The sequence below is a fragment of the Lytechinus variegatus genome, chromosome 9, assembly GCF_018143015.1.
Source record: "Lytechinus variegatus isolate NC3 chromosome 9, Lvar_3.0, whole genome shotgun sequence".
In the NCBI taxonomy this organism is placed as follows: Eukaryota; Metazoa; Echinodermata; class Echinoidea; order Temnopleuroida; family Toxopneustidae; genus Lytechinus; species Lytechinus variegatus.
The window spans coordinates 25,954,918-25,978,545 of NC_054748.1; the positions used below are offsets into that span (position 1 = coordinate 25,954,918).

The following is a 23,628-nucleotide window of genomic DNA, read 5'->3' on the forward strand; positions in this document are numbered from 1 at the left end:
AACTGCTCCATCTCATTAATATGTGAAACTTGCAAAGCTTAAATGAGGCATTCTGGAATAAATACAACTAAATGACTGAATATACATGTAATTTCTCTTACGATTGTTCTTATGTATAACATTATGATGATGATTATTATTTTTTAAATTAATATTTCTATTACCGTATTATCATTTTTTATTGTTAGTATTCTTATTTTTAGTATTCTCATTATTAAATGTCATCATTGTCATTATTTTTAAATTATTACCATTATCACTAACAGTGGAATCATCCTCATTTTGTCCCTCGTTTAATCTTGTAATTAATAGAACCAGCTAGATGAATACAGGGAGAAAGTAATTGACGGAGAGCAAGCGCTCAGAGACAAGATATCCCTCAAAGATGGCGAGCTTGTGATTGGTGGAAACGTCACCTTCAACGGGACCATCATATTCAATGGAACAGTAGTAGTCGACACGATCGATGCTGATGGTATGTTTTAGTGGGTAAATTGCTAATTCGTCCACTTCCAACTTGTCCACTCACCACACGGTCTACCTTTATTTATTCTGATGCCATTGCATCAACCAACATTTTGTCTAACAACCATTTGGTCCAATAACCATTTGGTCCAATCATCACTTAGTCTAAATCACCAGTTTGTCTCACAACCAGTTGGTATAATATTTGTTTTATTTTCATTCATTTTGCCCAATTAACACGTACTCTAATTAGACCAAATGGTATATGGACTAAATGGCTATTGGACTATTCACTAACTGGTTATAAGACGAAATAAACCGTTATAGTGCTATAGATATTTGATTTCATTGGTAGTGGCAGGTGAGTCACATTTCCCCTACAGCGGCTGTACAGCGAGCCAAAAACAGCGGTTTTATTAATTTTTATTCTAGCCACCTATGTGTGTGTGTATCTGGTACAAAAAAATGTCAAAATGCTGTTTTTGACTTGCCGTACAGCCACCGTAGGGGTAATGTTACTAAGGTGTGAATTATCGCAAGCAAAATATTGCCGATAACACGATATATCGCAGAATCGGAGATTCATTATATACTTTCATTTTTGAACTGCAAATTCTGTGTGAGAACAGGGAAGGGGAAAGGAAAGTAAGGCTTTCATCAGTGCTTGTCCATGAAAAGCAGGCATTTGAGTTCCAACTTACAAAGTTCTGTGTTGGGTTGAAACAATACTGGGCAGCATATTTGGTAATAAATATTAACTATTCATTGTTGACAACATTTTGGTCATATCCTGTTTGCTGCAATCTATCAACATAAAGCCATTATTGAATATGCAATATTTTTTCAATATCACATTTTGATACCGAAATATCTTCCATCACTAGTAGGTTTGATACTGATTGCATCTTGGTAATTGTCCCACCTGTAAATAATGCAATGTTCACCATTGTGTTCACAGTGTGGAAAACAATGAAATCATCTTTACACAGTTGAACTTACACTGTGTGAATCACAACTCAATAATTAGTGGACTATGTGAACATACTGTGAACACTCATATGGAGTGTCCATGGTTTGTAATTTTCTTCACACTGTGAAATTTGTGCATTCCTATGTGGACAATGTGAATACGCTGTACACTGGTGGTATCCACAGTGTGGAATTGTATTCACACTCTTGAATTTGATCATTTTAACAGTATGGATCACATCTGTGCACAGTCCACAATGTGAACACACTGTCAACACACTGAACACAGTGTGAACACATTGTGAACACATTGTGAACGCAGTGTGAGCACACTTTGCAGGAATGTTATTTCCAGCAAGGATAAGTGTGATGATTCCAATTGATTTGATATGATCAGGGTCCACAAGGTCATAGTTGATGCCCGACGATTATGCTTTGATATTGATTGCATTCATGACGAAAAACTTCCCATTTGAGAACACTATACCCCAGTTCCCCTTCTCAACAATTCTCTTCGGGAGAGGGCAGGTCCAGCCGTAACTGCCTCAAGAAAGCAATTTAAGTATCAAAACACCTGTTTCTTGACGTTGGTCCGAAGATAAAACAACAGCCCGGCATATACAGTCACAGCAGGGGGCCACACACAATGGGATGCATGCGCAGCGCTGAGTGCGGTCCCTGTAAGCATGCCATCATTTTTATTTGCTTACTTTCCTTATTCCGAGGTCGATTTTCTTCGTTCGAAATTGAAAATGGACTAACATTGGGTTACTGAATACAATATGCCTTTGAAAACGTGATTAAATATGGAATACAATAATTTCATTCCGAAGGTCCTACTACAGGCAGAGAAGTCTTACGTAATAGCGCAGCTGTTGTTTATCTTTTCGTCCTTTGCTCAACGCTCATATACTGGCCTGTGGGGGTGAAATTGAGACAGCGGGGATTACCCCTGGATTACTTGGCCAAGCGCGGTTGATGAGGGCTTAGAAATGATTTTTAGGAGATCCAAATGGAAAATGGGGTACAATGCCGCAGTTCGCAATCCGAACTGCGGTATTGTTTCAAAGGGAAGTTTGACGTAATGTGGATAGATTATTTGTGACATGATTGATTGTAAGTAAAAAAAAAGTTACATTGAATGAGATTTATTTCAATTGATAAAATATTACCATTCCCCCCTAATACCTTGCTGACAACATGACCTGTAACAGTACAATTATATTCAATGGAATACATACTCACTCTTGACATGATCAGAGCTCTGTTATGTGTTCATATTGATACAATTTAGTTTGATTGTATTTTTTAGATATAATTTGTATCCATGGTAACCAATTATTTTTTTTCTTTCCTCGAAACTGCAGACATCATCGTTGACAACACTGTGGGTATGTTGACTTTCTTAAGTTTACTATTTTACAGCACAAAATACTAAAAATGCAATATGTAGCCTATTCATGTTGTTGAAAAGGATGATATGTATGATAAGCTGATGATAAAAACAATGGTAATAACACTAATACTGACAATGGTTATCATACAAAAAAATGTTATGGATAATAAAGGCACTAATAAAACCATTAAGCAGAAAAGAAGAAGAGAAAGGGGAAGGATATGGGAAGACTTTGAGTTGGAAGGGGGGGAGGATAAGTAACAGAGTGATGATAACTGTTTATATTGATATGTATTAAAGGACAAGTCCCCCACCAACAAAAATTTGATTTCAATAAAAAGAGAAAAATTCAACAAGCATAACACAAAAAATTTCATCGAAATCGTATGTAAAATAAAGTTATGGCATTTTCAAGTTTCTCTTCATTTCACAAAAGAGTTATATGCACATCTCGGTCAGTATTCAAATGAGGAACTGATGACATCACTCACTATTTCTTTTGTGTTTTATTATATGAAATATGATATATTTTTATTTTCTTGTCATTGTCTTGTGAAATGAAGTTTCGTTCCTCCCTGAACATGTGGGATTCCATTATTTTAACATTATGTGCTTCCGGCATGGAGTTCCTAATCGTCAAATTCGTAAAAATTGAGATATTGTATAATTCAAACAATAAAAAACAAAAGAAATAGTGAGTGAGTGACATCATTGACTCACTCATTTGGATGTTACTGGCTCGTTCATATAACTATTTTGTTAAAAAAGCGAAACTTTGAAATGTCATAACTTTCTTATTTTACATCAGATTTTGATGACATTTTCAGCATTGTGCTTGTCTGATTTTTCTTTATCAATTCAAATCAACATTTTCCTGAGGTGGACTTGACCTTTAAGTATCAGATACAGGTATTGATATTTTGCCTTGTAATTCAACCCAGATGGAGTGGACCTTACTACAGTCTTAGATGCACTTGAAGCCAAAGTGGATGCAAATACTGCTGCTGTCCAGGCTCTAAGGGCAAAGTTTGATGGTGAGTACCAATTTGTAATGTGACTCCTTTATCAATGTTTATAAATCAACAAACCAACCCACAAACAAGCAATCAAACATAATCTAATGATGAAATTGGAGACTAAAATGAAAGTTAAAAAAGTTATTAAACATATTACTCTAAAATAGAAAAAACATCATGACATGGTTGTGCAGGTTACATTACAATGCAAATCCAGAAACACACACCCACCCACACACATAATCCAGGGTTAAGTTGAAAAAAAAGAGACTAGCTGTCTCTGATAAAGTGGTGATATCCATCATAATCAAATACCTGTAATTGACCTCGCACTATCCTGCACTCTGATGTCAGAGTGCAGGATAGTAGTGTCACAAATTTGTATTTGTATTATACTGTCATTCTTGGTATTCATTTGTACTATACTGTCATTCTTGATATCCATTGAGAGCAGAGCCTTCTTGAGCTTGTAAATCGCACAACTTGCGGGATGTCTACATCTCGCTCTGCCTGAGCGTCCTTCCAACATTCCCAGCTGAGGTCAAACATTATTTATTACCTGGGCCTCGTTCGTCAAGAGCGACTGTCCTTCGCTTACGTAACGACGAGGATAGTCTCTCAGTCGCGTGCGACCTCGCCCAGCGATGACAGATCTCTGTCGCGTGCGACCTCGCCTGACCTCACGCCGAGGACAGTTCTGTTTTGCATAAGTCCAGGGTCTCGCTCGCTCGTAAACAGAGTCTGCCCTTGTGTTATGCAACATCAAGGACCGACTCTCAGTCGCGTGCAGCCCATCTCGGCCGAGGACGAATGTTGTTCTTGGGAGAGGGATAGAAACTAGCTCAAGGATGCTTTGCTCGATTTAGCTCTCTATAAAAGGGGTGGTAATTCGCATTTCGAGAGAGATTCTCGGGGCATGTCTTGGAGTCCATTTCAATCGATTGTATAGTTGGATTGTGTCTTATTCCTCGAACGCGTTATTATAATAAACGGACAGTCTAACCTAAAAGTCAGCTCTGATTGTTTCACTCTGCTGTTCCACACTTTTGAGAGAATAGATGTACGGATAGTTGATTTATGTTCTGAGAGAACTGAAAGAATTGAAGTGAGAACTTTTATACAGAGACAGTGAGAGGGGAGAAAACGAACACTTGTGAACTCAGTGAGATCTGTGAGAGCCTACACTTTAGTGATTTAATAATTTCCAATCCCCTTATATAAATTTTGTAACAGTACATTTGGTATGACGTCTAAGAGGCCGTTCTCATTACGCTTTCTAAAACTAGTTTACTGGAAACTGATTCAGGAAACCACTTTGGAAGATCGCTTTGCTAGCATTCCCACTTGATCACACGAAAGTGGTTTTCAAAATCACTTCATGTAAAGCGCTGTTGTTGCTATGGAAACGCTCTCAGTGGGGTGACACGTTTCGAGCAAAAAATCGGAACCGCAGCATAGGCATTCTACACCTGTCGTGTGGAGTAGCGCGCTCAAAATGTGCGAAGATCGCTTCCCGAAGAACGGTTGTGTCCTCATGCTAAAACCAGTTTTAACGAGGCAAAGCGATCTTGAAAACTACATCGCGAGGTGGTTTTCCAAACTGGTTTGGAAGATCGCTTCCAAGACCGCTTTGACCGTTCTCACTACGCGTTAAACTAGTTTCCAGTAAACTAGTTTTAGGAAGGTAGTGAGAACAGCCTCTAAGTGCAGGATAGTGCATTTCGGATGCCATAGTGCAATTCGCTGAATATCATGTGATCCGATTCGGACCAATCAGATAATAGAACATTCTTGGGAGTTGTATAACACATAACATCTTGTAACATCAGAAACTCATAATACATAAAATTGGGCATTTGAACAAATGAAATAATAAGTTATATTTCTGTAGTGCATTACATTAGTATTTCAATGCGCTTTTACAATTATATTTACATATACAATACGTCACTTAATTTTCAATCTAACATATACACATTATGAGTTATACAATCACAATATATCTGGTAATATTATGTTAATTCACATTAGAAATTTATAAAATGTATACATCAAATTTAATCATAGTAGGAAGCCTAGAAAATTTGTACCATTTAAGTACTTCATAATATTAAAATAATTAAGGAAGAAAACAGACATTTCCTCTTCTGCTCTTGAGAGCCTCCACGGAAGGAGTGTTGGAATTTGTGTAGGAATTCTAATTTAATAATTACTGACATTTGTTACCTTTGAAACAGTTATAATATAGATTTTTTTTAATAAGATATTTAAGATAATTTAGGGTATGAATTTCTTCTGGCTTTGAGATGACCTAATGATGACAACTTTAAATGAATAATACAAGTTTTGTGAGGCAAGCCTCTTATCTGCCAGGAATTCTTAGAATGTTGAATAATTATCAGGATTAAAATGACTTGTTTCACCTTTTCTATAAATTCTAGACCGTGTTACAAAAAATGGTGTGCAGACTGTCACAGCACACAAAATCTTCAAGAGTTTGTCAGTAGATGGCGAGCTAGAGGCTAATACTATCACAGCTCCAACAATAAATGGCGTGGATATTGAGGCACTTGAGATCTCAGTCGTTAGGTGAGCAATTTTTGCCCCTTGTCATATTTTATCAATAGAAATGGTTAAGCGATTGCATCTATTTATGCCCTGTTGAGGAAAGTTCTTAAAAGGAGAGGGAATGAAACAAGTGTATTTCTTTCAGTGATGTATATTGCAGTTGATTTTCCTATCTGTTTTAAGTTGTGTAAATTTGCTGCAATTTCAGATAATTGTTTTCATTTCGTTGGATATCAAAGCATACATTTCACTTTTCCTTATAGAACTTTCCGTGTTAATTCACACTAGTTTGGAATTTTTTGGCCTATTTTAATAATTATTCAAGAAGAATGAAAGGCAACATTAATAATTTAAGAACTTAAAGATAAATTCCAGTTCTAGTAACGATCTCAAAATGACTTTTTTTACAGAATCTGATATAATGACCACCTAAGTGTCTGTTTGTATGAATAAAAAATATGTGCCAAAGGATTCTGGAAGAAATTGTGTAATTGCTGAGAAATAAGCAAAATAAGCGTGGATTCGGTCACTTCCGTCGAGTCTTTATTCCAACAATAATAATACATTGTCCCACGTGTGCCTATCTGTGTTGGCGATCTTCAGTGTGATCGTATATCAGCTTAGATTTTATGATTTCACAAAGTTCAGTTTATGTAACTGTACCAGATCTAGATCCACGATGATATATTTATACTTAACCTTGGTTTTACAGACTTTCTCACGAAATTAGTGTTTTACTGCAACTACTATCATTTAGCTTTAATGCAATGTTTCTAACTGCTGTATACTATTATACTATATTAAGCACAGTTACCCTGATCAGGTGGTGCATCAATGCTCAAGAAATTCCTTCTTATCTTTGTACTCATTTACGGTAAATTGCAAATTCGTCCACTGCCAACTCGTCCACTCACCACGTGGTCTACCTTCATTTAGTCTAATACCTCTTTCCTTTTCCTTCACTTCTTTATCTTACTATGAGATAAATCTTGCTAATTGTTCTTCTTTTCTGATGTTTCATTTTTAGCATTATTTGTATTTTAATTTTGCTGTATATAATTACATGTATTCCTAATTATTTGTAATCTTTCCTTTTAATACAAAATTTTCTTTATGCAGGACCATTATGTGAAACAGCCTGCGAGCTGATGAATGTTTTATTCTGTTGAAAGATGTTTTGATAAATAAATAATGCCTTTCCGTCCATCGACAATTTGGTCCAATGATCATTTAGTCCAATCATCACTTCGTCTAATCACCATTTCGTCTAATACCCATTTTCTTTTCATTCATCTTGCACAATAAACACTTTAGTTTAATTCATGACGAAAATCTTGCTTTTAAGAGCAGTATACCCCAAGTTTCCCTTATCAATTAAATCTCTTCTCAAAACCCTATTGCCCTCAAGCATGAAATTTAAGTATAGAAACACCTGTTTCTTGACCTCGGTCCGAAGATAATACACCCCAGCATCAACGGTCACAGCAGGGGGCCACACACGATGGATTGCAATGTGTGTTCTGGTGATCGAGTGCATGGAGTTCCATGTATACACGCGTTGATAGAGAAACTTTTTTCTTCCTTTCTTTCTTTTTCTTTCTTTCTTTCTTTCTTTCTCTCTCTCTTCCTTCCTTCCTTTCTTTCTTTCGTTAAGACTGTATCGTTGCGCGAGTGAACGGCATGCATCCCATATTTTCTTGCTGTACGGACAGAAACTAGATGGGATGCATCGCGGTCCTTGCATGCTAAGCATACCGTAATTTTTATTCCGCATACTTTCCTTATTTCGAGGTCGATTTTCTTTGTTCGAAATTGAAAATGGACTAGTATTGGATGTCTGAATGTAATATGCCTTTGAAAACGTGATTAATATCGAATACAATAATTTCATTCCGAAGATCCTTCTACAGGCAGACAAGTCTTACGTAATAGCACAGCTGTTGTTTATCATTTCGTCCTTGGCTCAACGCTCGTTTAGCTGGCCCGTGGTGGTGAAATCGAGACAAGGGGATTACCTGGCCAAGATGGGTTTATCGGGGTTGGAAAAGTTGTTTGAGATTTCCCAAACGCAAAACGGGGTATACGACCGCAGTTTGCAGTCCGAAGTGAGGTCGAGAATCAAACGGGAAATTTTTCGTAATGTAGACCAAATGGTACATGGACTAAATGGCTATTGGACCATCTGGTTATCAGACGGAATAGCATTAGCCTAAATGAAAGTAGACCATGTGGTGAATAGACGAACTGATGACAGACCAAATAGTAGTAGACGAGTTAGCGATTGGACGAATTGGAAATAAACATTACTACACCTGGGTCCCATCTTACAAAGAGTTACGATTGATCGGATGAACCTCAATCTAAGGAAATCCATCAATGTCATAATATTTTTCACAAGAAATTTGAATAATGTCCTTTGTAAACAAAGAGAAGCACACTGAATTTTCAAGAAAATAAGGAATGTTTGAATATACATCATAGAAAATATTTTGAACAAACATTCATAATAGATGTTGACGTTGCTGGCTTTCCATAGCAGTGGTAGATTGGATCAATCACAACTCTTTCTTAGACAGACTGGCAAGTTTTAAAAATGTGAGATTCAAATTATTGAAGAATAGAGACTTTTAAATTGCTGTTGCTTTTCATATTCCAGAAATAATGAAAATGGGCAGACGATAGATGGTGAGCTCAGCTTCGACAACAGCGTGTCCGTGGCTGGTGATCTAGATCTACAAAATGGTGTCTTGGTCAACGGCTTTGATATGGCGAATGCAGTCACGGAAACTGGGGCTCAGACAATATCAGGTATGAAAAAAATCATATCGGATATCTTATGATCCCATTCCCATATGGTTTAAATTTCTTCTACATTCTTTGTCACTTTAAACCACCTCAAAACATCATTTCAAGTATTACTCTAATTATTTTTTCAACATTTTCGTGTGATTCATATCTCCAATACAATCATGCGAGTTGGACTCGCTACATTTATTATGCATGAAGAAGGAGTCAGTATTACTGAGGGTTATTACGGGATCACACATAGTAATTGAAGAAAGAAAATCAAGGCGATGAATTGAAAGGTCAAAATTAAAAGGAAAATGAATATATACAATAATTAATCATGACAGAGAGAGTGAGAGAAAATGAAATTGTGTCCTCGTAATAGGACAGGATAACCTAAACATTCTTATCTTAAACATAATAATCAGAAATACGTATGGCGTTAATATAAATGTCGAAAAGGAAGACAAACTATAAAACTGGTGCAAAATTGTATAAGCTATTAAAAAAATGCTGGTTAAGGTATTATGATAGCTTTTATGGAATTGAGTAATAGTTTCTAACTTTACATATGCATTGTATGTCAATCCAGTGCTCTGTAATTAACACAAATGATTCAACATAATTTGATTTCAATTACTTTTATTTCCAGGTGCAAAGATCTTCTCCAATGCTGTTTCAATAACAGGTGATGCTGTGGTTCAAGAAAGTGTTACTTTGGATACAGTAGATGTGTCTCAAGATGTGGTCACCCTTGCTGGAACTCACACACTAAGTGGTAGGTACATTAGTGTACCTACGGGGGGGGGGGCAGACTTCTCCCCCTTACGAGTCACAACTGATTCCTGACGAGTCACAAGTCCAAGACCTTTTTTTTAGCTTGCCGAATCTTTTTCTGGTAGGAAATCCTTTATTTGTGGTTGAAGACCTTTTTTTTTTTGCTTGTCAAATTTTTGGCGGACGCATTTGCCCCCCCTTGGTAAATCCTGGGTACGCCACTGGGTAGGTATTTATGTGACTTGCTACCCCCAAAGACAAATAAGGGGCCCAGAATGAATTTGAGATTTTTATTAAGCTTGTAAAAGCACATCCTAAGCTTTAAAATTATATTACAGGGGAATCCAGCCTTGGTCATAAAATGTTGTGTTGGGAAGGAGAAAAATGAATTAAACAGAATGGTGAAAGTTTGAAAGAAATCGGACAAGCAATAAGAAAAATATAGCTGCTTTAAAATTGAGATCACTAATACCATGTAGATTTCAAATTGGCAACTGGGTAAGTAAATTATGACAAGGGGCAAGGACAACTTTCCCATGGGCCATGTACTTTATTATCAGGGATTTGTGGTTTTCTCCTAAGTACCCATTCCCCTGGGGCAGTAATCTAAATATAACCCAGGTAGTATATTGTTTAATGTCCTCATGACAGAAAAATATAATTTGAAATAAAACTTTTGGGAAAAATGACATTTTAGCCATAATATGTATTGGAGTACATGGAAGAGTAGTCCTTGCCTTACATCACTATGACATCACATAAGCGGCCAATTTGAAGTCTCCCTTTAAACTTATCATAATTGATCAACAATAACCCACACAAGTACTTGGTGGGATGCAGAAGGCATCAGTGAAAGCTTTTTTTTAATATCACCTTTATTCAAAACAAAACAAGGGTAGTTACAAACAATGAAAATAAGTCCAGGTTACTCATCTTTTTTTAGGATGAAGTACATGACTATAAAAGAATTACAGATACACAATATATGACATATATCACAATCTAATTTACATAAAACAATTATACATTGGTGATTAAGGAAAAGAAAATTGAAATAGATTAAGCACACACCCCAGAGATGCCAACCCTCCCGATTTCATCGGGAGGCTCCCGAAAATTCATCCCAACTCCCGCCCTTACGATTACCATCCTTATCCTCCCGAAATTACGATTTTTTTGCATTGATCAAATTGGATTGGAAGGACATGTATCGTCTGCTAACTTTAGCATGTAGTAACTCCATTACGTTCGCTGCTACTAAATTCTGTGTGAAAAGTAGACAAATAAGGAGCAGCGAAAAGCTGGTGCATGTGATATGCCCAACGGGAATCCACTGTGCACCAGGCCGGTAGGCCCGGCTAGCTTTGCGAGGCGTGTGCGCTCGCGGCCACTGGATTTGTCGAGTCGTGCGGTGGAATATCGGTGTGTGATTTCGGCGTATTGATGGGTTGATATTGACACGAAATGGCGGAAAATCAACAAAAGAAGACCAAGAAATGGTCTCAGAAGTATAAGACTGAATACAGTCTCCAGTACCTGTGTGTTCGGAAGTCGGAAAGAGGAATTTACCATGCATTTTGCGCAATTTGCAGCGTGGACATTTCAGTTTAGCAGGGAGGTCGTGATGATAATTCGGAAGCACTTTCGTTCGGGAGCAAACGGCATAGCCCTACGGACATTGCGATGACAAGATCTTCGAGCTCCACTAGTACCCTGTTGTCATTATTTCACCAAGCAAAGCACCAGCGCTGAGCTTTTCTTTAATGGATTTATAGTGGAACATAACCTGCCTATAGCCGATAGTGATAATTCATCCTTATTATTGTTGTTGAACAGGTACTTCTTTTGTCCCCTCATTTTTTATTTACAATGTGAAACCCATATTTGATATTTTTAATGTTAAAAAAGTGGGAACAATGTTTATTTCAAAACATGTGAAATGCCCCAAAATAAGGGTCAGATTGCACCAGAGAGCATCTAGAAACCCAGAGCTTCCAGGGCCCTAAGGCGGGCCCTGGACCCGGCCGCAAGGGTCGAGCGCTACGCGCTCGAGATGTGCGCTATGCGCACATAATTTGGTGGCGGTTGCAAATCCTCCCTAATTCTGATTTCCAAAAGTTGGCATCTCTGACACCCTTACAACTGAAATGAAGAGAGGATAGAGGGCAAGATAGAAAGAGTGACCTTGATGAAGAGAAATAGGAGGAAGAAAAAGTGTGACGAGCAAAAAGAAGGGGAAAAGCAAAATAAAAAGAGAATACAGGAGAAAGAGAAAGAAGAAAAAGAGGAATAAGAAGAAGTAAGGTAGTTATTAAATGGATAAGGAGAAAAAGGGTATGAGTTTGGGGTTAACTCAAGCATGAGATATGCACACTGTTCAATGTGAGTGAAACTTCCAAGCAATCCTCAAAGATTGGTGTCAAACAAACTCTCGTAGCCTTGTCTGTTAGTCAACTTTACAATTTGAAATTTAACAGCATGAAGAAGACAAATGACTCTTTCAGAAACTAAGTTTATACTTTTGGAAGACCAGGTTATTTTTTAGGCTATTTCCAGAGAACTTTTTTGGCAACGTATTGTTGGTCACATACATAAGCCCTGCTGGAAGACCAGATTCACAGTTTGTGTTCAGAGTGTCACACAAAGCACTATGCGGAGATGTTATCTGCATCATCTCTTAACCCTATCTTAACTGGGCTATCTCTGACCAGTAGGCCTATATACTGGGGGGGGGGGGTCAATTTGACCCCCTTCCCCTCAGATCTCTGCCGCTGATCGCGCGATCGCCACGAAAACTTGCATGCGGGTAGAACCAGATGTAAAATACAAGATTGAATGGTAAAATTGAACAAAAATCAATTCTTTATATTTTTAATTCATTAATTATGCAAATAAGCGTATGAAATTTGCCCTTAATTTAGTTTTTTGTGTATGTTTTTGCCTTTAACTCAATTTGTATAGCTAGTAGAATGTTTGAGTATCAATTTTTATATTTCTAAGAAATTTCTACCAAAAAATTACAAAAACAATAAATTTCTTATGTATTTTATTGTTTTTAAAATTCTTATGTATTTCTTTGTTTTTTCAAACCTTTGTTTTTTATTGTTTTTTTCCAATGAACTTTGTCGGGGACCCTTCTGCAATCATAAATAGCATACAATAAATCCATTCAAACCAACAAAAGTAAAAATAATCATACATCTTTGATTTTTGGTTGAAAAACACAATTTGCATTGACTTTGTACACGGAATCACCTTTTTGAGCAATTTCGGGTCTGACATGCACTTACAAAATGTTACGTAATTTCAGAACCACGTCCCTGGGCATCGCAATTTTGGTCTCAAAAGATTGCAAGACTTGAAAGTAAGAAGTCTGAGTGGCGCGATAAAAAAACAAATTTGTCGAGGGGCGGTCACATTTACCCCCAGTTTAATAAGGGTTAAATTGCTTATATTTGATCAGTGTGAAGATGATTTTGCCCTGTGGACAACTCAACAGTGTGAGTGTCCACAGTTTGTTAGAATAGTGGTCTACATGTATGTGATGATATGACTCACACTGTTAAAATGCTAAAGTTTTACAGCTTAAATTATAATTTGGAAATGTTTTATGATATTTTATGAAGACAGCAACATTGTATTTTTTCTGCATCTATTTATATTGTTTAAGGAGATATCTTGAATGAAAAAATTCTCTTAAAATACCTCTAGCAAGAGACACATTAATTCATCCTATTGACATGCATTTGTTTATTTCTTTACAATGCAGAAAGCATCACATTTAATGACGTCCTGACTGTGAACAGTAATATTGTGACGTCAAGCACAGTAGATGGTGTGGATGTGTCGGACATGAATGCAGATACAGTACGGGAATCGGGCGGTGTAACCATTGAAGGTGAGTGGAACACTAGCACCACACACTTATGACACCACATGATGAAGAGTATAGATCACATCAGGCTACACTATGTCATGCCACCCTACACCACATTATGCCACATTACTCTACACCATCACAAAGCACTACACCTCATAGCACCACATCACAAAGCACCATAAGACATAACACTGTCTACACCACATTATGCCACATTACATTCTACACCATCACAAAACACCACACCTCATGACGCTATATTGCATTAGGCTACACTATGCCATACTACCCTACAGAATAAAGTAACACCTCAAATCACTACGGACCACACTAAACTGCACACAATGTCACACCACAACACAACACACATCACAACACACCACATCATACTCCATTGCATAATGTTATACCACTCAATACACCACTCCAAATCGCATCACATGATATTGCACCACGTGACACAAAATAACATTACATGACATAAAACCACACCGCATCACTTAAAATCGCACCATATCACATTATTACATCAATCATCACACAAATCTATGATGTCATTAACCAAACCAAATTAGACCAGTTTTCAAATCAAATCAGACAAGGAGATATAAAATAAATATGGGGTCAGCCACTAATGTGATGATGATCGGGGAATGGGGGGTCTCTGCCCGAAACTTTGACAACCAAAAAAAAAACAGAAAAAAAAAATTCAAAGAGGAGAGGGTGAAATATGATAGCTCTCTTGAATATTATGCCAAAAATCTATTCAATAATTAGGTTTTTGTTATAAAGAGACAATTTTCTTTCTATCGGAAAGTTTGCCTCATACTCAATATTTTGCCCCCCCCAAAAAATGTTTGCTCTCTATCAGCTCAATATCAAATCATATAAAAATCAGACGGAAGGACATCATTTAAAGGACAAGTCCATTCCAACAAAAAGTTGATTTGAATAAAAAGAGAAAAATTCAACTAGCATAACACTGAAAATGTATTTTACATCAAAATCGGATGTAAAATAAGAAAGTATGACATTTTCGCTTAAAGAGAAATTCCAGTAGTTGCAGTTAACACTGATTTCATGAGAAAGTCTGTAAAACAAGGCTTAATTGCAAGTATATCATCGAGGATCTAGATCTGGTACAGTTACATTAACTGGACTTTGTGAAATCTTGAAATCTACGCTGAAAAATGTTCACACCGAAAATCCCCAACACAGATAAGCGCACGTGGGACAATGTATAATTATTGCTCAGGGCGTCGGGCCCGACGCCCTACCCGAATCCCGTGCTTATTTGCTGATTTCTCAGCAATTACACAATTTCTTCCAGAATCCTTTGGCACATGCGTTTTATTTATACAAACAGACACTTTAGTGGTCATTTCATTGGATTCTGTACGAACTCATTTTGATATCGTTACCAAAACTAGCATTTACCTTTAATTTCACAAAACTGTTATATGCACCTCCTGGCTGGTATGCAAATAAGGAGACTATGATGTCATCCACTCACTATTTCTTTTGTATTTCGTTATGTGAAATATGAAATATTCTAATTTTCTCCTCATTGTTAAGTGATACAATTAATTCCTCCCTGAACATGTGGAATTATTATTGTTTAATACTATATGGTTCAGTCAAGTTGGTCCATATTGTCAAATCTAAAAAAATGAAATGTAGTATAAATCAATCAATAGAAAACAAAAGAAGTAGTGAGTGATGGATATCATCGACTGACTCACCTAGTTGTGCATTTAACTGTTTTGTGAAAACTACGCGAAACTTTAAAATGTCTTAACTTTCTTATTTTACATCAAATTTTGATGAAATTTTCAGCACTGTGCTAGTTTGATTTTTCTCTATTTATTCAAGTCGGCATTTTCCTGGGGTGGACTTACCTTTAAGATCAAATAATATTTTGCAAAAATTTACATCATCAGACATCGGGTCCAAGTAATTGTCTTCGTAATATCCATATTCCACAGTGCAGTACTTCCATCTTCAAAACAGTATATTTTATCAAGGACCAGTTATTTGGAACTCAATTCCTTCTGACATTTCAAACAAGCCCTTCGGTATATGTTTTTAAAGGAAATACAAATAATAATAATAATAATACCAACATGCTTATATAGCGCATATCACTGCCAAATGCGTCCCTATGCGCTCCATTGGATATTATTACCCTGGCTTTAGCCCCGCAGCCTTTTACAGCGCGGTGGCATTTCAAGGAATAAATTCCTGCCAGGTACCCACTTACCTCACCTGGGTCGAGTGCAGCACAACGTGGACGAATTTCTTGCTGAAGGAAATTACGCCATGGCTGGGATTCGAACCCACGACCCTCTGTTTCAAAGTCCGAAGACTAATCCACTGGGCCACAACGCTCCACATTTTTATTGTCTAAGTCATAGATTTATTTTTGGTTCCCCCCCCCATTCTCATTCGGTTAAGGTTTAGTTAGGTGTTTGTTTATGTTTTTTTCTCATTGAATTTGTGAGTATATGATGTTTTTAATATTTAAGTACATGGGTTGGCCTCACACAAGGTTTCTTCCTTTTTGGCCATTGCCTTCCTCACTTTCTTTAAATTTGATGTTAATTGTATTTACAATTTTACATTGTCTATTTTTTATGTATTTTTATCTTGATCTCTTGAGGAGAAATAAATGAAACTTGTAATTGGAAGGCTGTATTTGCTTATATCTTACTAAAGATCTTTTTACTTTTGACATGCAGGTGATGTCACCTTCCAGAATAGTGTAACAGTTGATGATGATGTCACAATAGGTGGAGATGCTAATGATATTGATCTTTCTGACTTTGACGATCGGGCAGTAAGGAAAAATGTTGATATAGAGGTAAGTTTATTCTAATAAACACATGGTGTATCATACATTCTTACATTATTGGAATAAGATCTTACTGATTCGTGGCTGATTATGCAGTATTCAAAATCATTGAATGATTCCTTTGTTTATATCAGTTTGAAACAGGGTTAACACAATGTTTGCTCCTGCAACAGTTGTTCTTGGCTTAATTTCATCTAAGGCTTATGTTAGAGTTGCAATAATGTTTTCTATTATATATATGGTTTAGGGTAGAGTAGTTTGTAAGTATATGTGAAAGGGTAAATAGAAGATTTTGCATTTAGTACACTGCTCGAAAAATTTATTTACCTTTTCACTAATTTTGTGTGCTTTACAATTTATTTGACATATGGTAAACCTTCAATCATTTTTCGAATTCCCTTGTATATCTTTTTAATTTTACTAATTTTAATTGCATTATTATAGTTGGCTAAACCTTAATAGAGGTTAAATAAAATATCAATTATTGTCGAATTTCAATCCATGATTCATTGTTTGTAAATGTCAATTTATTTTCTCACTTGCTTGTTTATTCTGCATTAAAAAGAAAGAAAGAAAGATAGAGATTTCTTTGCATGCAAGCCTATATTTTGAATTTTCTTTCCAGTATGCTTCTGTATCTTCATTCTGATTTTATTTTATTTTATGGATTGTTGAACTTTTGAATTATCTTGTATTTTTCAAAAATTTATTTTTTGTGTTAGATCACAGGCCGAAAGACTTTTGAGAAAGCCATCACAATAAATGGCAACCTTGAACTTCAAGCCAAGATTGATGGTGTAGATCTATTCACTGATGCTCTACTTGTCAATGCAACCAATTCATCCACCATCAAGGATAGCTTGATTGAAGGTATGTTAATCAACTCCACCAATGCGGTGTTTGCCTATGCTTAAATGGTAATCAAATCAATGCGGCAATTGATTATTGGTATGGTAATCGATACACAGCTATTGCGACATTTGATTGCAAATATGGTAATCAACTTGAGCAATATTAGATTTGATGGAAGGTATGGTAATCAACTCGTGGAATAGGACATTTGATGGCATGTTTTGATAACCAACTGAACTGATACTGATATGCAGGTATGGTAATCAACTTGACTGATGTAACCGATGTGGTTGTATGATTGCAATCCTCTTGACCAACATGGTTCTTGATATTATTATTATTATTATTATTATTTATTTGGCAAAATGAAGAGAACAGAAAGAATACATACAATTCAGATATCAAAGAATGAACAATAAGATAGAAATTAACCACTGGATTGCCAGGGGTAGAAATAGTTAACTGAATAACTGTGGCAATACGCCTTCTGCCCCACTTCCAGTGGTTATAAACATATACATACATTAATTTAAAATATTAAAATCATACGAAATGTTAAGATCAGTTTAACTTAAGAAAAACCTGAAACTTCCTAACAATATTGTAAATGAATTAGTTATAAATTAATATGTAGCTATAATATGTATCAAGGAAGAATAAACATCTAAATTAAATTAGGAATTCAGCCTCTAATCTGTAGGCCTATATATTACAGGTAGACCTACTTACAAGGTGAATATTAAAAAAGAACAGGTAAGAAAAAAATCGTACCAAATTACACAGTGCTAAAATAATTCTTTAGCTGTGCCAGCCACGTCGACAGAGCGGTTACGGCCACTCCCGAGCGCAGGAACTCGGGCAACTCTTCCCAATAGCGGGGAAATGAGTTGATTGCAGAGCAATGTAGTCGCTGAGTCCTGGCCCGGAGGTGAACGAACCTTACAGTGTCGACATGTCTGGCATTTACAGCAATGAAACGTTTCACAGTGTTGCAATCAATAATCCCAAACAAGATATCAAGTTGACCGATGTGGTGATTGATTGTAGCTATGGTATTCGAGTTGGGCTATAGATCATATAATTGCTGGTAAAGTGATCTGCCTGGAAAAAGTTTGTTTGATGGTAGGTTTGACACTAAACTTGGCCTTAACACCATTTAGATGTTGTATACCCAGAAAGTACTGTGTTTGATTGCATGTATGGCAGACAACTTGGCCTATAACTCATTTGATTGCAGTTGCTGGTTCGGTGAAGTACTGGAAAAATAAAGTTTTGTTGATTGCAGGTTAGGGGTGGGGCTGCAATCAACCAAACTTGAGATTTTTCAGGTTGATTACCATAGCTACAATCAAGCGCAACATCAGGTTGATTACCAGACTTAAAATCAAACACTGTGTTATCGAGTTCATTACTTGCAAGGACCTTTTGCCTTCTTGCTTTATGGCGTACAGCGTGGAAATTTTAGCAGGGTATTGATACCATTACATTACATAGTTTCATATATGAGGTAGCAATTACTGTCTTAATAAAACCCTTTTTTTAATTCATTCCATTTTTTGGCAGATTTGCTCTTTCCCTACGGTTCAAATGTTGGTGATTTATCCATCCCAATAGAAGACGATAATGCTTTCGTATTGGTGACAATGGATCAGCCTCTACCATTCTTTGGTACAACAATTAATGAAATATATGTAAGTATAGTACCGTGTGGCATTAATCTCTCTTCATGGGTGAATAGGCCTTCAAACACTTGCTTCCAATTATAACCAACTACCCCAAACCAATAAGTCCCTAGGGAAGGTTCTCTGCAAATCTGACAATAATTTTGTCGTCAAAAAGTAAAAACGAGAACTTTAACTTGTCTGAAAGGAGGACCCTTCTTCCGAACACCACGTGGTCTAAAGATGAACTGCTTATAAAACAGACAATTTTTGGAAATTACCTAGTCTGGGAATTAGATGATAATTAGACCAAATGAGAGTAGACAAAGTGGGTTTAGCTATGGTGTAAGACGATCCAAACATTTTGCCATCTGTTTACTGGATACAAACCTCTCCAAGTGTAAATGCTGCAGTATAATGGCAACAAAACCAGGCACAGGCCCAGACCGATCAAAAGAGATTGAAACCATTCTCTTATACTTCTTATGGCAATGAAATAAGTGTGTGTATGATTGCCATTTTACTGATGTGTATCAATCAGATATGATTATTTACCTTTGGAATCGACCATTAACGTCACCATCCAAAAGATTTGAAGTTTGATTTGATTTTATTTCATTTCATTCTTTATAAAAACACATACACTGTATAAAAGTCAATACATATAAGTAAAAAGCAATGATGAACATATAAATACATGGTTATAGAAAAATAACATAAGGAACAACAAAGAAAACAATTTACGTCGAATGAAGGGTCAACAAAAAAGAGCAATTTGCCTTTTGAGCATTGACCCCAAAATAAATACATCATAGTAAGAAGGGGGGGGGGGGACAAAAATGAAAAAGTAAAAGTCGTGGTAAACATACATGTATAATATCAAGTTACTGAGTACATTGCGTCAATCCCCCGTTTGGAGAAAGACCGCGGTTCAGATAGCAAACTGCGGTGTTCTACCCCAATTTTCATTTGAAACTCTCAATAACATTTCCAAGCCCCAATAAACTCTTCTTGGCCAGGTAATCAGCGTTGTCTCAATTTCACCTCCACAGGCCAGTATTAAAATGAGCGTTGAGCCAAGGACAAAATGATAAACAATGGCTGTGCTATTATGCAAGACTTCTTACGCCTGTAGTAGGACCTTCGGAATGAAATTATTATATTTGATATTTAATCACGTTTTCAAAGGCATATTGTATTCAGAAATCCAATGTTAGTCCATTTTCAATTTCGAACGAAGAAAATCGATCTCGAAATAAGGAAAGTGAGTAAATAAAATGGCGGCATGCTTATCGTCGGACCGAGGTCAAGAAACAGATGTTTTGATACTTAAACTTGGGGCAGTGGGGTTGTCGTACTTGGAGAAGAGAATTGATTGAGGAAAATTTGGGTAAAGTGTTCTCAAATGGAGGTTTTCATCATGACAAGTTCAGTAAAAATAAGCGAAAGGAACATTTAAAGCTGTTAACAGAAAGTTGATTCTTAAGATGATTTGTGACCAAGTGACAAAGGCTTAAAGCTCAAAACCTCTACATCAATTAGTAACTTCCCATGTAGGTTGAATGACAGGTGCATGCCACAATGCCCATTTTCTGATATACTGTATAGAGTTTCAGATGTGTGATCATGTGTTCGCGGTATAAAATGTTTTTTTTCCAATGCTCTATTCAGTAATGAAATGAGGTGAGATTGAGAGAGACACTACTGAATTAACGCCTCTCCAGTGTATCCGTCTGTCAAAGATGCCCTGTTGTACAGCAACTCCATGGTAGCTTCTTGCCTGCTTTGACCTTCACTTTCAGGCACTTGAGTCTCTGACACTTAACTCTCAACTGACCTTGACACTGACTCTTGGTAATCAGGGGTATATATTTGGGGATATTGTGGGCGCGCTGTGCGTTATATTCATTCATGCACGAAGGTGAGTTCAGAGCTATTAATCGTCTATATTGCCTGTTAAGCCCAGGGGACATTATTAAAGGGGAATGAAACCTTTGGAACAAATAGGCTTGTGTAGAAACAGAAAAATCAAAGAATAAGAATAAAGAAAGTTTGAGAAAAATCGGACAAATAATGAGAAAGTTATGAGCATTTGAATATTGCAATCACTAATGCTATGGAGATTCTCCCATTGGCAATGCGACAAGGATGTGTGATGTCACTGATGAACAACTTTCCCTTTGGTGGACTATAAAATACCCTCAAAATGTCTCTTTTTGCTTTTTCTTATGATGATACAAACTCTTTATCCATGATGTATTCTTAAAAAATATGTATTACATGCCCTCATGTAGAGAGAACACATGATCTATGGATAGATGTGATAAAAGAGGCAATTCAAGTGAAATATATACTAGAGTAATGGGGAGAGTTGTTCACAAGTGACATCACACATCTTTGTTGCATTGCCAATTTGCTATCTCCATAGCAATAGTGATCGCAATATTCAAATGCTCATAACTTTCTCATTATTTGTCCGATTTTTCTCAAACTTTCGTTGATCTGTTTCTTTGATTTTTCTGTTTTCACACAAGCTATCTTGTTCCAATGGTTTCATTCTCCTTTAATGACCCTTTATGCAACAGCTCTATTGCCAATTCGTCCAATTACCAAACCGTCTATTATTATTTTATCTACCATCTGTTCATCCAATATCCACACGGTCTACTTTCATTAAGTCTAATGCCATTCTTTCTAACAACCAGTTGGTCCAATTGCCATTAAGTCCATATACCATTTGGTCTAATTGGACCAAGTGTTAAATTGTGCAAAATGAATGAAAGAGAAATGGATATTAGACCAACTGGTTATGAGACCAAAATGGTCATATAAGAAATGGTGATTAGATGAAGTGATGATGGTTAGTGGGCCAAATGGTTGTTAGACGAAATGTTGATGAACGGAATGGCATTACACCAAATAAAAGCAGACATGTGGTGAGTGGACTAGTTGTCAATTTACAATATAAAATCATGCCTGAAAAACCTTTTGACATTGCTCAATTCCATTGTTTTCATGAGCAGATATTTTGAAAGTGAAGCGTATGACACAATGTAATATTTCTGTTTCTCTGCTATGGTTACGTAACTACATTTTATACATAGGAGGCTCTTGATGTGTTATTTATGAATTTACTCATGAAAACTTTCAGACATCACTCATTTGCATTGATGCCATGAGCAGAGAGTTTGAATATGAATCCTTTTCATAAATGTTGTATTTTTGTTGATCTGGAATACCTACACATCTTACTACATCTATGCTATGCAGCTACAATATTTGTTATTTTAAAATTTAGAATTAATTCACAAGTTAACGTGAATGGCTTGCTTGCATTTCTTTGAAGCCTTTAACACAGTGTCATATTGCAGTTGATCTGCAATACTTACATAACTAAATTTAGATGATGAAAATGAAAAATGAAAATATTTCTTTTGTTGTTTCAAATAGACATAAAATGAAATAGTGAGAAAATTTGTTTTTTTCCAATTGATCGGGGGCCTGGCAGCCACTGTGCAGCGCCAGATCGACGAGGCTCTATCCTTTTAATCATTGAACAGGGTAGCAACAACTCCCATTTTAAACGTCTTTTGGTCTGACATGGCCAGGCTTTGAACCGCGACCTTCCGGTTGTGAGATGGACACTCTACCAACTGAGCCAACACACCGGTTCTTTGCATTGCCTGTTTTATGCATTAGTGGCTGTCAATATATATTATCATTTACAAATTTTGAATTGATTCACAGCTTAACGTGAACGGCTTGCTTTCAACCACTGAACCAGTTAGCAACTTCATTCCATTGCCATTTCCATTGCTAGGGGTAGGATATATTGCTCCTTTCTGGGCGGATGTGGACATCACGGAAGGAGGTAAGTCATGGATATACATGAGGTAACTCGTGAATATTCATGAGGTGTGTTATGAATTGATGTAGCTTTGGAGATGGTCATGAATATGCATGAGAAGCTGATTGGGAAGCACATGCATCAATTAGAGCACGTATATGCATAAGTTTGTTTATGAATATGTATTAGTTTCATGAAGGTCATAAACAGAAAAATATCAATCCGTATAAATGAAGGTGTATCAGGACCGTTTGAATATTAATGGCATAGCCTAACTGAAACTAAGTAAAGACGATTTGCGAAGGGGCTTAATGGCAAATTGCCAGAGTGGCTAGTATACTGTTTCTGTTTCTGTTCATGGTAACTCCCGTAGGAACCAGGACCGCATTTTGCTAGTAAACGCCAAGCTGGTATCTTACCAATTACCTAGAAAACATTTTACGTGTAGGTTAATCAGTGGCTGACGTTATAGACAACAGATGTCACTCTCGGGCCTTTTTATCAAAGTGGAGACAATGGCAGAGGTGGGATTCGAACTCGCAACCTTGTGATTATGAGT

General features: G+C 36.6%; 1 protein-coding gene across 1 annotated transcript in view; it reads left to right on the plus strand.

Moving 5' to 3' along the window:
• LOC121421557 overlaps positions 1-23,628 on the plus strand; it is a 75,191-nt gene that overhangs the window by 12,360 nt on the left and 39,203 nt on the right. Inside the window, exons 10-20 of the mRNA XM_041616302.1 lie at positions 313-475; positions 2,802-2,825; positions 3,772-3,864; positions 6,288-6,435; positions 9,071-9,222; positions 9,854-9,979; positions 13,748-13,876; positions 16,597-16,718; positions 17,432-17,579; positions 19,125-19,252; positions 22,970-23,093. Coding sequence (XP_041472236.1) covers positions 313-475; positions 2,802-2,825; positions 3,772-3,864; positions 6,288-6,435; positions 9,071-9,222; positions 9,854-9,979; positions 13,748-13,876; positions 16,597-16,718; positions 17,432-17,579; positions 19,125-19,252; positions 22,970-23,093 — 1,357 coding nt within the window. The remainder of the gene's footprint in view (positions 1-312; positions 476-2,801; positions 2,826-3,771; positions 3,865-6,287; positions 6,436-9,070; positions 9,223-9,853; positions 9,980-13,747; positions 13,877-16,596; positions 16,719-17,431; positions 17,580-19,124; positions 19,253-22,969; positions 23,094-23,628) is intronic.